Consider the following 14,271-nt stretch of genomic DNA (forward strand, 5'->3'; position numbering starts at 1 on the left):
CATGGGAGACTTTCAGCTGAACATGAGCTCCCAGTGTGAAGCCGAATCTCAGGGAGGAGCAGAGAGGTTATTTTACCTTTCATCCGATGAAGTGAGCTGTAGCTCACGAAAGCTTATGCTCAAATAAATTGGTTAGTCTCTAAGGTGCCACAAGTACTCCTTTTCTTTTTACCTCTGTATGTGGCACTGATGTGACCACTGCTGGAATCCTGTGTCCAGTTCCAGTGTCCATAATTCAAGAAGGATGTTGATAAATTGGAGATACAGTCAGAGAAGAGTCATGAAAATGATTAAAGGATTAGAAAACCTGCCTTACAGTGATAGACTCAAGGAGCTCAACCTGTTTAACAAAGAGCAGGTTAAGGGATGATTTGATTACAGTCTGTAAGTACCTACATGGGGAACAAATATGGCAATGGGCTCTTCGGTCTATCAGAGAAAGATATAACATGATCTAATGGCTGGAAAGCTAGACAAATTCAGAGTGGAAATAAGGCATAATTTTTTGAAGTGAGTGTAATTAATCAACGGAACAACTTACCAAGGGTCATGATGGATTCTCCATCACTGATTGTTTTGAAATCAAGATTGGATGTTTGTCTAAAAGATCTGTTTTAGGAATTATTTTTTGGACTTTCTGTGGTGTGTGCTGTGCAGGTCAGACTGTATAACCATAATGGTCCCTTCTGGCCTTGGAATCTAGGACTAATTGGAAGATTATTGCCCCGTGCATTGAGAGAGTGACTCACTGATCAGCATTTGGTGTTATTACTCCCGGGAGTCACTTTGTGAATCTGAACGCCAATAGTTTCCCCTAATAACAATAAAACTATCCCCATTCTGTCCCTTCCAGGCTACATGTGTACCCTAAAAGTACTGCAGTTTCACTTATGTACTGAGTCATGATTTGAGCTGTAAGTAGGGTTGCCAACTTTCTGTTCGCACAAAACCGAACACCCTTGCCCCGCCCCTCTTCCGAGGCCCTGCCTCCCGTTCACTCCATCCCCCCTCCCTCTGTCGCTCGCTCTCCCCACCCTCACTCACGTGCTCATTTTCATCAGGCTGGCTGAGGGGGCTGAGGTGAGGGCTCTGGCTGGGGGTGTGGGCTCTGGGCTGGTGCCAGGGATGAGGGGTGTGGTGTGCAGGAGGGGGCACCAGGCTTGGGGAGTGGAGCCGTGGGGTTTGGAGTATGGGAGGGAGCTCTGGGCTGAGGCAGAGGGTTGGGGTGTGGGAGGAGGTGTGGGCTCTGGGCTGGGGGTACAAGTTCTGGGGTCAGGCCAGAAATGAGGGGTTCAGGGTACGGGAGGGAGCTGGGGCAGGAAATTGGGGTGCAAGGGAGGTGAGGGCTCTGGCTGGGTGTGGGGGCTCTGGGGTGGGACTGGGGATGAGCGGGTTGGGGTACAGGAGGGTGCTCTGGGCTGGCACTGAGGGGTTTGGAGGGCAGGAAGGGGATCAGGGATGGGGCAGGGGTGCAGGCTTCAGGTGGCGCTTACCTGAAGCAGCTCCCAGAAGCAGGGGCATGTTCCCCTTCTGGCTCCTATGCGGAGGTGCAGCCAGGTGGCTCTGGTTCATTGGTTCCCGGCCCATGGGAGGAGCAGGGGCAGTGCTTGGGGCAGCGGCAGCATGTGGAGACCCCTGGCTGCCCCTACGCTTAGGAGCCGGAGGGGGGAACGTGCCGGCTGCTTCCCGGGAGCCACACAGTGTGGAGGCTAGCAGGGAGCCTGCCTTAGCCCTGCTGCACGGTGCCGCCAATCGGACAGTCAATGGCACGGTCAGTGGTGCTAACTAGAGCTGCCAGGATCCCTTTTCAACCAGGTGTTCTGGTCGCCCAATCTGTTAACTGCTGACAACACTTAGATCCTATGGTGAGAGGAGATGCTAGTGTAGGTTGGGTTAGATAGCCCTCCTCCAATATTAGAACTCAAACTGGAGTAGTGGTAGCCATCTTGGACAAATAAAGGAACCTTCTCTGTCCCAGGTTTTGTGGTTATGCTCAGTTAGGATGTTATTGGCAGCCTCCTGGTAAAGGTGGGAGCATTTGGAAGTATTCTTGTGGGGTTTTTTATACTGGTTTTGCATCATATTTTTCATGACTGTTTTGTATCATGCAGTCTGGTATCTGCTTCACACAGCATCAAGAGCAAGGAAATGGTTCCCAGATTTTGCTCTCAGACCCTTTGAAGTTGGTGGGAGCTTTGCCACTGACTTCAGCAGTCAGGATAAAGACATAAACACCCAGTAAGCATAAATGCCTCAAATTCACATTTTCCTTCAATATGCTGCACCATCGAAGTTTGGGCTCTCCTATCCTTTGTCCAAGATTGTATGATACCTTCTTCTGTCACTAATTTTTCCCCACCAAAAAACCTGGCTAGCAAGCAGGACAATAATGCAAAACTACTTTTGGTAAATTGAATTGCCCCATTAGGATGGGGCGTGGATACAGGGGACAAGGGGATGAGTTAACTTTTCTGTACCTCTTTTAAGTTTTCTGTACAGTCAGCGCTAAAGGCAGATTTTAATAGTCAGCCATAGCTTAAAAGTCTAAATACTGTTTATGTGCAGTGGAGCAGAAATAGACTGTTAGAGGCGACCCTTGGTAGTTTGTGCCTGCTACAGGAAAAGTGTCATCTCTGTGCTTTTGACAAGATCCTTTGCTGAAGGAGAGGCAGAATTTGAAGTTTATAAGGATTTGTACTTTCCTCTAAAAATGTACTGATCAGTTACAGCTGTAGGGCTATCAGGAGAGTGTTAATTTGAGCCCCTGCAAGTCCCTTCCTCTCCAGTTTATTGCTATAAAACTGTATCTGTGAGCTCTTTCTCTTTTGAGGTACACACCTGTTAAAATAGACCTTATGGTGGCTGGAGGGGGTGGTCCTGATGACAAGTTAGGAGATTAGGAAAGTCTCGGAAAGGTCACAATTGTAATGACTTGTGCTTGTGGCAGATTGCCAGCGCGACAGCATATTCTCGCATACTGTTCACATTGTCTCCAGCTCCTTGCTAGCCACAAAAGATTGTCTTTTGAAGCAGGATTTTGGAGGGGAGAAAATGGCTTGACAGTGTAAATATGGGCAGAAAAAAGACCCTGTCTTATTCTCTCTCCCAGTGGCATCTGGTGGATATTTGAATGACTAGAAATGAGTGATTGAGGCTTAGCTTGAGGTATTTATTGTGTATTTAGAGTTTGGCCAAGTTGGTTTGAATTAATATTCTCCTTTAAAAATGGGCTTAGGAAGAGGTAATTGGGTGCAGTGTCATGTGAAACAAACAGTTTATAGGCCTCATCGACTGTAGGGTGTTGCACACATCCTAGCTTCTGTAGGCCGAGCGCATTGCACGCTCCAGGGGTTCCTTTCATCCCTCTGTTGCCCCATGAGTTCCCTGTGTGCCACCCTCTCTAACTCCACCCAACCCCACACTGGGGCTCTGTGTTCCCAATTCGCGCCCCCCACAAGGCTGTGTGTGTCCCAATTTTCCCCATCTGCCGCGTACATAGGCCCCCTCCCATTCTCCCCCTCCCCACCCCACATTACTCTCTCTTATCACCACTCCCCAAATGTAAAAGTCAAATACATCTAGGAACTCAGAATACAGACCCTACTTACAGAATGGGAGCAACTATCCTGGGAATCGGTGATTCTGAAAAAGTCTTGCAGGGTCCTGGTGGATAACGCATAGATTCCAAGGCCAGAAGGGACCATTGTGATCATCTAGACTGGCCTCCTGGATAGCACAGGCCATTGAACTTCCCCAAATAACCAGCTGAACATGAGCTTCCAGTGTGACGCTGTGCCCCAAAAGGGGAATGCGATCCTGGGATGCATAAATGGGAATATTGAGTATGAATAGGGAGGTGCTATTCCCTCTGTATTTGGCGCTTGTGTTCGCCGCTGGAATTGTGTGTCCAGTTCTGGTGTCCACAGTTCAAGAAGGATATTGATAAATTGGAGAGGGTTCAGAGCAGAACCACGAAAATGATGAAAGGATTGGAAAACCTGCCTTATAATAAAAAGAACGAGGCTTACTTGTGGCACCTTAGAGACTAACAAATTGATTTGAGCATAAGCTTTCATGGGCTAAAACCCACTTCATCAGATGTATGCAGTGGAAAATACAGTAGGAAGAGGTGTGTATATATATCTATATCCTTGCAACAAAGCCCGTTGCCAACTCTGTCCACATATCTATTCAAGGGACACCATCACAGGACCTAATCACATCAGCCACACTATCGGGCTCGTTCACCTGCACGTCTACCAATGTGATATATGCCATCATGTGCCAGCAATGCCCCTCTGCCATGTACATTGGCCAAACTGGACAGTCTCTACGCAAAAGAATAAATGGACACAAATCAGACGTCAAGAATTATAACATTCAAAAACCAGTCGGAGAACACTTCAGTCTCTTTGGTCACTCAATTACAGACCGAAAAGTCATATTCAACAAAAAAACCTTCAAAAACAGACTCCAACGAGAAACTGCAGAACTGGAATTTATTTGCAAACTGGACACCATTAAATTAGGCTTGAATAAAGACTGGGAGTTGATGAGCCATTACACAAAGTAAAAACTATTTCCCCATGCTAATTTTCCCCCTATTGTTACTCACACCTTCTTGTCAACTGTTTGAAATGGCCATCCTGATTATCACTACAAAAGTTTTTTTTTCTCCTGCTGATAATAGCCCACCTTAATCGATTAGTCTCGTTAGAGTTGGTATGGCAACCCTGAATTTTTCATATTGTGTGTGTGTGTGTATGTATGTGTGTGTGTGTGTGTGTATATATATATATATATATATAAAAAATCTTCCTACTGTATTTTCCACTGCATACATCTGATGAAGTGGGTTATAGCCCATGAAAGCTTATGCTCAAATAAATTTGTTAGTCTCTAAGGTGCCACAAGTACTCCTCGTTCTTTTTGCTGATACAGACTAACACGGCTACCACTCTGAAACCTGCCTTATAATGTTAGTCTTAAGGGGCTTTATCTATTTAGCTTAACAAAGAGAAGGTTAAGCAATGACATGATCACAGTCTATAAATATCTATCTGAAGAACAGAAATTTTTCTTCTACACTTGTCCTTTTATACGTGGTATACTCTCCCTGTGAAGTTACTTATACACGGTAATCAAGTCACCTTAGAGACCAGACAATGGTATAACAAAATCCAAGGGCTACAAGTTGAAGTGAGATGAATTCAGACTAGAAGTAAGGTACATATTTTTATCAGTGCAGGTAATTAACCATTTGGACAACTTACCAATGGTCATAGTGGTTTCTTCATCGCTGGCCATTTTTAAATCAAGAGGTTATTCTTGATGATTACAGTGGTCCCTTCTTCTTTGATGGTCCCTGTGTATATTCCAGCGTTGGTGCTCATGCACTCACTTTATGTGACTGAGACTGGAAGATTCTTGCTAGCAGGCGCATCTTCTAGCAAGAATCTTCTGGTCTTAGATGTTCAGAGTGCATACACACCCATAATGAAATACAGATTGGGAGCACACATCTGCAACTCCACTTACTGTAAGGTGGAGGGTATTACTGTAAGGTGTAACCTTCCTTTCTGGCCTTAAAATCTAACAGCCCCACTGCTCTTGGGGTCCCTGTTTTGACCCTCCTGGTCCCTGCTTCTTCACTTCACCATCAGCACTCGCTCCCAAGTCCTTTCTGAGTCCCTGCTGCTTCCTCCATTATAAGCCAACCTTGCAAGGCTTTCTTATTTCTGGTAGAGCTCAGGCTGCTGACAAGCTCCCCAAGCAGCAAGTTAAGGTGCTGCTTCTGGACAGGGAGCAACAGAGAGATTCTTCTGCCTGCAGTATCAGATTTTCTTCTGAATTGGGCTTTTCCAGTGTTCCTATTTGCAGCAGAATCACTGGGGTTGTGTCTATTGATGTCTAGAATTTTCCCTGAAATTTTGGAATTCATGGGATGCGGTTTTCCGTAGTTATCACATTAGACAGAGGGATGGTGTTGAGTTGAGTATAGGGCCTCAACTACACTATATTGGACTGTTTTAGTCTTGTTTACTTAAGCTATACTAGACTACAACTTTTGGATGTAGTTTTTGCTTTATGATTCAAGCTGTAATGTGCGCAGGATCTCAAAGTGATGGTGTTACGTAAGTAAACACTTTTTCTTAATTATCTAGCTCATGATCCAGGAGAGCAGAACTGACATGTACCTGTTTGTTCTTGTTTGGGTGAAATATATAGACACAACTATCCCCATAAGCCACCAAGGTAGTGTCTGCTTTGACTATTTTCCTGCTCCAGGCTGTGTTGAGGCATTTGCACATAGGGAAGCCCAAGGAGTTCCATGACCCCATTGTTTACACACACAAGGGGAGCTGATATGTCTGCAAAGCACCTGAAATCATAGGAGTGTAAATGCTTTATGCTTTTGTAATGTGGTCAGACTAGGATGGCAGCCTGTGCCTTTTTTAGAGAATTTCAAATATGGAGGAAAATAAGAAAAAATCCCTAAGTGACAAAAATGTTTACTCCTCTTAAAGGCCTTCAGGTATCCAGGGCCTTGTTCAAACTACTGCTTAAAGGTGTTATGTTAACATGTGCTAACAGATTTTAAAATTCTCATGTAGACAAGGCACATGCTGCATTTAACAAGTGGTAAAGTGGTCAAGTTAAAGCCAAGGGGGAGCCTTAAATTTAACTCAACAGTTTAACACATGACCTCATATAGACCTAAAATGAGGTAGCACATGTTAACTAACACATGTTCTCACTCCTTTAAATCCCAGTGTAGACCAGGCAATGGAAAGTTAAGGACTTGACCTACAGGGTATCTGCCACACAGCATTTTGTAGGATCACTGATAAAAACATGCCAATGTCTCAGTGTTCTCTCACCAGCAGGAGCCAAGAAAGGGTAGAATATTAGCCATTTTGTCTGGTCAATTTCATTGATAACTTGGAGTATTCTTATATTATTTCTTTCCAATAGCTTGGGGCAAACAGTGGTCTCCACATCATAATCTTTGATGAAATTGATGCCATCTGCAAGCAGAGAGGGAGCATGGCGGGCAGCACTGGGGTCCATGATACTGTCGTTAACCAGCTGCTGTCTAAAATCGATGGGGTGGAGCAGCTAAATAACATCCTGGTCATTGGTATGAAAACTTCAAGTGTGATGCCGCGGTTTCTAAAAATGCAGGTCAGGCAGGATACCTTGGTTTGGAAATGTGTGTTATCCACCTCCCCTCCCACTGTCTCGCTCTAATAGAAGCTGCAAAATCCCATCACACTAAGACTGTGATGACAAATAACTCCAGTTGGGCTGATGCAAGGCATTCTGGAAACAAAAACTGGACTTATTCAAATGAGCTATGCCCAGAATTGCGACTTTTTGTCCAAGGAAAACTGTAGTGTAATGTAAGAGACTCCAATTGCTGGTCTTAGTAACAAAGGGGAAGAAATTTTGTTTCTCTATTTTAAGATAAAATGCACAAGAAGAAAGAACTTATATTGACAAGAATGTCAAAGTAAAGAGCAATGAAATAAAGATTGGCTTAAGAACCCAGTGCTTAAAAGGAGAGACTTAGTGATTCAGACACCATAAAATGATAAACAATTGGGGTGGGGCTGTCTTGGCAGAATGGGAACGAAATATTTGGCTTCAACATTTGAAATTGGAGGATTTCATGGGCAGTCTTATGTGTGAATTTAGTCCTGACAAAGCTCTCCATCCTCAGGGCAGGTACAGGCCAGACGGGGGCACTGGGAGCTTCCCTGCCTTTCTCCACCAGTGTGCCTCAACCCTCATAAGCTTGGAGAGACCAAGAATGAGAGGAGCATTAAGTCTGTAGTGCAGGGGTGGGCAACCTTTCAGAAGTGGCGTGCCGAGTCTTCATTTATTCACTCTAATTTAAGGTTTCGCGTGCCAGTAATACATTTAATGTTTTTAGAAGTTCTCTTTCTATAAGTCTTTAATATATAACTAAACTATTGTTGTATGTAAAGTAAATAAGGTTTTAAAAATGTTTAAGAAACTTCATTTAAAATTAAATTAAAATGCAGAGCCCCCGGACCGGTGGCCAGGACCCAGGCAGTGTGAGTGCCACTGAAAATCCGCTCGCGTGCCGCCTTTGGCACACGTACCATAGGTTGCCTACCCCTCCTGTAGAGCCTGTTCATACCATAGCACATCTGCCAACTAAACCGTGAGCACTAGTATTGTGTTACTTTTGAATGTCCCTCTAATCGGTTCTCTAGTAATTCTTTAGTTATGTCAGCTTGCTTTAGTTTTCCTTGCTCTTAAAGGCCTCCATTTGGGCTAATCCAAGACACCAGAAGCCTTGTGGGTTCCCATGTTCAGTCTTGTGGGGGAGCATGGGTAACCCAGTCAGTGCGGTGCTCTGTCCCCCTCCAGTGGTACCTGGCAGACAGAGATTGGTGAGTCTGCTGCAGCCTTGGCTAACTGAGCTGGGTCTTGTAATTCAGGAATTGGAACTCTTGTGTTTAGATCCAGAGATGGTAGGTTCAATCCTGGCTGCTGACAACCCACAGACCTCCAAAAGTGCTGCGATTTTTTTAATAGTCGTCTTATTTTTTCTCTCAAAATCTTCTCCTTGACTTTACAAGGCTGTATTTAACATTCAGATGATAGTTAGAAACTTAGTCTCAGCTAATGCTTCTTTTGACTTCACCTTTGTAATTAGGAATGACCAACAGACCAGACCTGATTGATGAGGCCCTGTTGCGACCTGGGAGATTGGAGGTGAAAATGGAGATTGGTAAGCGGGCCAGTTGGTGCTCAGTAGGCAATACTCTATCGCTACAGTGCATAAGTGCCAAGTTTTGTGCAGCTCCATATGTGACATTTTATGTAAATGATGTAATTAGCTTGTATATTTACATACAATCATAAAGATTGCTTTTCAAAAGTATAGTTTTAGTGCCAGTGAAAGGCATTGGATTGACAACAGATTCCCTTGGGAGCAGGTATAGGTAGGCAGGACCTTATTCCTTAGAGATCTCAGAACAAAAGGAATCCTAACAAATGGCAGAGAACAGCCAGAGAGGAGGTGGAGAGGCCACCTGTCTTCCTGTTTAGCAGGTGCGACTGTAGCCCCTTGTGGCAGCCAGGATGAATTGTAGCTAAGGCTTCGTTTTAGTCATGGGTATTTTTAGTAAAAGTCATGGACAGATCACGGGCAGTAAACAATAATTCACGGCCTGTGACCTGTCCGTGACTTGTACTATATACCCCTGACAAAACTTGGTCCACAGGTGCTGGGGCGGGTGGTGGTGGCACACAGCCTGGGACCTAAGTTCCCTCTAAGCTGTGCGGCTTCACAGCAGCCTATTAAGCGCCGTGCAGGCGCTCAGGGCTGCAGCGGGGAGAGATGCTTCTCACATGGCCCAGACCTGCTGCAGGCAGGGGAGAGGCGCCCCTTCCCCAGCCCCAACTCAGCCTTGCCTGGACCTGCCGTGGCTGGGGGAGAGGTGCCTCTCAGCCCAGAGCTGCTGTGGCAGGGAGAGGAGCCTCTCACCCCCTAGCCCAGGTGCTGCTGCGGGGAGAGAGAGCTGGGGGGGAGTCCTCTCTTCCCGCCGTAGCCCCAGGGCAGCCTGCACCCCAAGCCTGTCATCCCCGGCCCCACCCCAAAGCCCGCACCCCAAGCCAGAGCCCACACCTCCCTGCACCCCAACCCATAGTCCCTCATCTCTGGCCCCACCCCAGAGCCTGCACCCCAACCCTCTGCCCCAGCCGTGAGCCCCATCCTACACTCTGAACGCCTTGGCCCCACCCCCACCATATGAATTTTGTTATGTGCACCAATGGGAAGGTGATGTGTCACACGTCACCTCTATATTGGTGCACATAACAAAATTCATTCTGCACATGGGTAAAAAAAATTAGAGGGGATGCTGCACGGGACCCCCGCTGGTGCTGGGTGGCAGTGCGCAGCCTGGGACCCCTACTGGGTTTGAGGGGGGGTTGGTTAGAGAGGCTGGCAGGCTCCCTACCCAGCTCCGCGAGCTCCCTGGAAGTGGTCGGCATGTCCCTGCAGCTCCTAGGGGGAGGGAAGACCAGGAGGGCTCCACATGCTGCCCCTGCCACGAGCTCAGGCTCTGCAGCTTCTGTTGGCTGGGAAGTGCAGACAATGGGAGCTGCGGGGCCGGGGCCTGCAAACAGGGGCAGCACACAGAGTCCCCTGGCCTCTCCACCTGGGAGCTTCAGGGACATGCTGGCTGCTTCTGGGGAGCCCTCCCCGCAAGATAAGCGCCGCCCCACACCCCAACCCCCTGACACAGCCTGAGCCCCCTCCTGCACCCAAACTGCTGATGCTGTCCTTGGGGCTGTCCGAGTGTTTGGGCAGCCCCTGAGCCAGCTGCACCGGCCTCTGCAAAAGACAGACATGCAGCCTTAATTATAGCCCAAACTCCCCGGCTTGCCCATAGCCCCGCCGAATGCATGAGGCCAGCCTGCCTGCATGTGTGACACGTGGCAGCTGGGATTCAGGAACTGAATACAGGAGTTCCTTCTCTGCCAGTGACTTGCTGCATGACCAAATCACTTAAACCTTGTGTATCATTTTCTCCATCTGTAAATGGGGGATAATTCTGACTAAAGGCTTGTTAGACTTAGTTTGCAGCAAGCTGATGTGAATCTACCCTGCACTAGCTTGCCACACGCTAAGCGTCTGTGTGGACCTTGCTGCTGCACAAGAAAAATTCTGTAATGCGATTTGATCTACCACACTTCGAAATGGCAGTGAATTCAAGTGCACTAGGGAGCTTTTAGTGCACAGCAGCAGGGTGCATATGGGCATCTAATGTGGGTACATTCACACCCTCGCTTGCTGCGAACTCAGTGGTCATGTCCACAAGCCCTAGTCACAGGGGGGCTGAGGTGTCATTAATGTTTTTTGAGGTTCTCTGATAAAAGTCACTAAAGTATCCTACTTCATACATGAATTGAGGCTGTTCATGGAGATAAGCAATCACCTGCATGCTGGAGCTGTAAGGAGAGGCTGCCAGGAACACTGGTGTCCTGAAGTTGCTGCTTTGAGACAGCAGGGGACAAGGACTGACACTTTCTGTTTACTATTCTCAGGTTTGCCAGATGAGAAGGGCCGACTTCAGATTCTTCATATCCACACAGCAAGGATGCGGGAACACCAGCTGCTGTCTGAAGATGTAGATATTAAAGAACTGTCTGTGGAGACCAAAAACTTCAGTGGTGCTGAATTAGAGGGTCTGGTGCGAGCGGCACAGTCTACTGCTATGAACAGACACATAAAGGTCAGTCATAAATTCCCCCACCCAGAAAATAGACAAAAGGAATGGCTGTGAAATTGGTTCACTTGTATGATTTTTTTTGTGCCGGGTGTATAATGGAGCCTCTGCATACCTCAGGAGTTGGGGATCTCACATGGATTCCAAGTTATGAACGTCATTGTTTTTCATATGGACAAAATATGTCTGTTTCTCCATCTCCAGCACGTGTCCCCTAAATGCCTATCATGTGGCCCTGAATGAACATGTAAGAGAACTGGCGTAGCGATGAATCAGGTGCATCAACAGATTCATAAAAAGGTTGAAAGGAAAGCGGTTAACTAATTACAATGGTCTGGAGGCAGGGTGTTGTGTGTGTTTGAGTAATCCTTGGGACTAATGGAAATTCTTCCAGTGTGTATCAGGGTGGATCCCTTAGGAGATGCCTGTGTGCCTCATGGGCATGAGATCAGTCTTTTGAATAGCAGTGTTCTTCATAGTCACGCACATGCCCAGTATCTTGTTGTTCCCCATGTGAGGGCAATAAGGGGCGGCGGGGTTGTGACCCCCTGTTGGTTCTGTCTTGCCGCCCCAAGGAACAAGGTGAACCTAGTGAGTACCTGACCTGTTACTTTCTTCAGAGCTTTAAAAAATGTGTATTTCACAATTTTGGTGAAAAACTTCATCTTCTCCACTGCTTTATATTGGATGTTAAAAACACACCCATCCACCCCCCACAAACATTTCTTGGCAGCCCCCCTCCCATCCCAACACCAGTGCACAGCATGGTGAGGTGCTATTTTCCAAATCCCACACCTTAGGGCAGACTTGAAGCCATCAGGGATCAAAGCTTGACCCCTGTGACTGCCTGATTCCCCTCCCAGACAGACGTCGTTTTGATGTCTGTTCTACTTGGGATAGAGCCATATCCTGTATATGTGCTCTGCTTGCCAGGGCCGTGCATGCTGGTCTCTCTTTATTAGGACTTTCAAGTCCAGGGCTGTAAGCTACATCTGCTGGAGCAGTCCATGCAGATCACTTCTGACCCAGAATAAACACAAATGTGCAGACCAGAGCCTAAGAAATAATGAGTCAGTGCTTCCTCAACCAGACACAATGCTCCTGGATCTTGAGGGAATGCAGCATTGAAGAAGATGCTGACGTCTTTGACACAGACTACTTCGGCACTGGCTACCTCAGCACAGCTCCAAGCACCACATAGGACACCCTCCCACCCCCGCCCCCAAAGGAGGACTCTAAACATCACTCTGCTGAGGCAAAGCCTCCAAATTCTCTGAAGACCCCATCTCTGAAGAGAGAAGCTTATTTGCTGTATGGTGTGCAGGAAAGAAGGCAGGTTAGTGATTCGGTACTGACTACAGCAGTGGTACCGGTGGCCAAGCCCTTCAAGGGTCTGAGTTACACCCCAGCGGAAGAACCAGAGATATCCTGTGCACTGAAGCAGCAGCAAATGCAAAGGATCCCCAGAAGACTTGAGATTGCACATAAATATCCTGAAACTGTGTCACCAGTCTGGCCTCTATGGTGTTCCTGCTTGTCCTCTAAAATTTAGCAGTGCAGATCCTGACGCATAATGCTTCTGTGGTGCACTGCACAAGCAAACAAGGAGGCCGTTGCTCAGAAGCCCCTCTGTCTGGAAGCCATCAAACTCTGGATTTCATGCCACTCTCACAGGATAACCCCAATAGCTCTTCACCTCCCAGGAGTCAACAACAACGTGGCAGACTTTCTGAGCAAATAATCCATGGCCAGTCCTGAGCGGTCACTGTGGAGTCCCTCATAGAGCCAGTATTTTATTACTGGGGGGTTCCCATGATTGATCTGTTTGCAGCCAAGGACACACCAAGTGTCAGAACTTTTGTTGTTCTTCAAGTGATTGCTTGTGTTGTTTGCAATTAGGTGTGTGTGCACCATGTGTATGGCAACCAGAAGATTTTTCCCCTAGCAGTATCCGTCATGTTGGCCTGGGCGCCCCCTGGGGTTGTGCGTGCATGGTGCTCAATATAGGGCCCTGCCGACCTGCCACTCCCTCAGTTCCTTCTTACCACCGGTGACGATTAGCCAGAACGTCTGTATCTCTTGCTTCAGCAAGCATCTCCACTCTAGCAGTGGCTTTCGTACTTTGTATATAGCTATTATTATAGTTTAGTAGTAGTAGTTAGTTTAGATAGGTTTTTTCCTGTAAGTTTAATTTCTACAAGTTCCCCCACCCTCCAAACGCTCTTTCCGGCACCCGGGCATGCCTCGGTTCCTGGGTTTTAAATCCTGGGAGGATTGTGGCAAGTTGATGCCCAGGAGCGACCCACACACTTCTTGTCTGAAGTGTTTGGGGGAGAGACACCAAAAGGAGTGCTGCAGAATTTGCAGAGGGTTTCATCCCAGGACTCTGAAGGACCGAGACCAACGTCTTAAGGTCCTCTTGATGGAGGCTGCCTCCATCCGCACTCGGACCCTGGGTCGGCAGAGTTGACCCTGAGCACCTAGTCGTCGGTGCAGAGTGCACCGGTACCGGTGGCGCACAAGCCGGCGCCAAGGAAGGACTCAGCCAGAGGCTGTCAGTACCGTCATGGCTCCACCCATCAGGTCTTGGCGCAGGCCATGGGGCAGCACCGTTCTCAATCGCCGGTGCCCCAAAAGAAGAGGAGGCTGGAGAGGGGCCGCTCTCCTCCAGCAAAACCGAAGGAGCCGGCCTTCATGAGACCCGCGTTGGGCCATGCCAGCTCAGCCCTGCCACCAACTAGGATCGTATTGACTCCTGCCCCCGCAGGGACCAGTTAATTCCGGACCCTCAGGGCTCCCTGGTCCATCGGAGCTGTGAGTTGCAGCTTCCATCCACGACGGAGGCGTTTGAGGCGGCCAGGAACTTGATGGAGCTCATGGTGCCATCCTCCCCTCCAAGGTGGGACAGATCACCAGGGCCTTCAGCCCCAGTACGACCCTCGGTGTCTTCTAGGGGCAAGCTGGCGATGATGGGGCGGTGTTCACCATCGCCCAGGCATCG

General features: G+C 47.7%; 1 protein-coding gene across 5 annotated transcripts in view; it reads left to right on the top strand.

Annotated features, from left to right (window-relative positions):
* Positions 1 to 14,271, top strand: part of NSF (N-ethylmaleimide sensitive factor, vesicle fusing ATPase) — a 174,033-nt gene that overhangs the window by 92,531 nt on the left and 67,231 nt on the right. For all 5 annotated transcript variants that reach the window (XM_037886719.2, XM_037886720.2, XM_037886721.2 and 2 more), the window contains 3 exons: positions 6,976 to 7,141; positions 8,690 to 8,764; positions 11,089 to 11,276. In XM_037886719.2, the coding sequence (XP_037742647.1) occupies positions 6,976 to 7,141; positions 8,690 to 8,764; positions 11,089 to 11,276 (429 nt within the window). The remainder of the gene's footprint in view (positions 1 to 6,975; positions 7,142 to 8,689; positions 8,765 to 11,088; positions 11,277 to 14,271) is intronic.

The sequence above is a fragment of the Chelonia mydas genome, chromosome 27, assembly GCF_015237465.2.
Source record: "Chelonia mydas isolate rCheMyd1 chromosome 27, rCheMyd1.pri.v2, whole genome shotgun sequence".
NCBI lineage: Eukaryota > Metazoa > Chordata > Testudines > Cheloniidae > Chelonia > Chelonia mydas.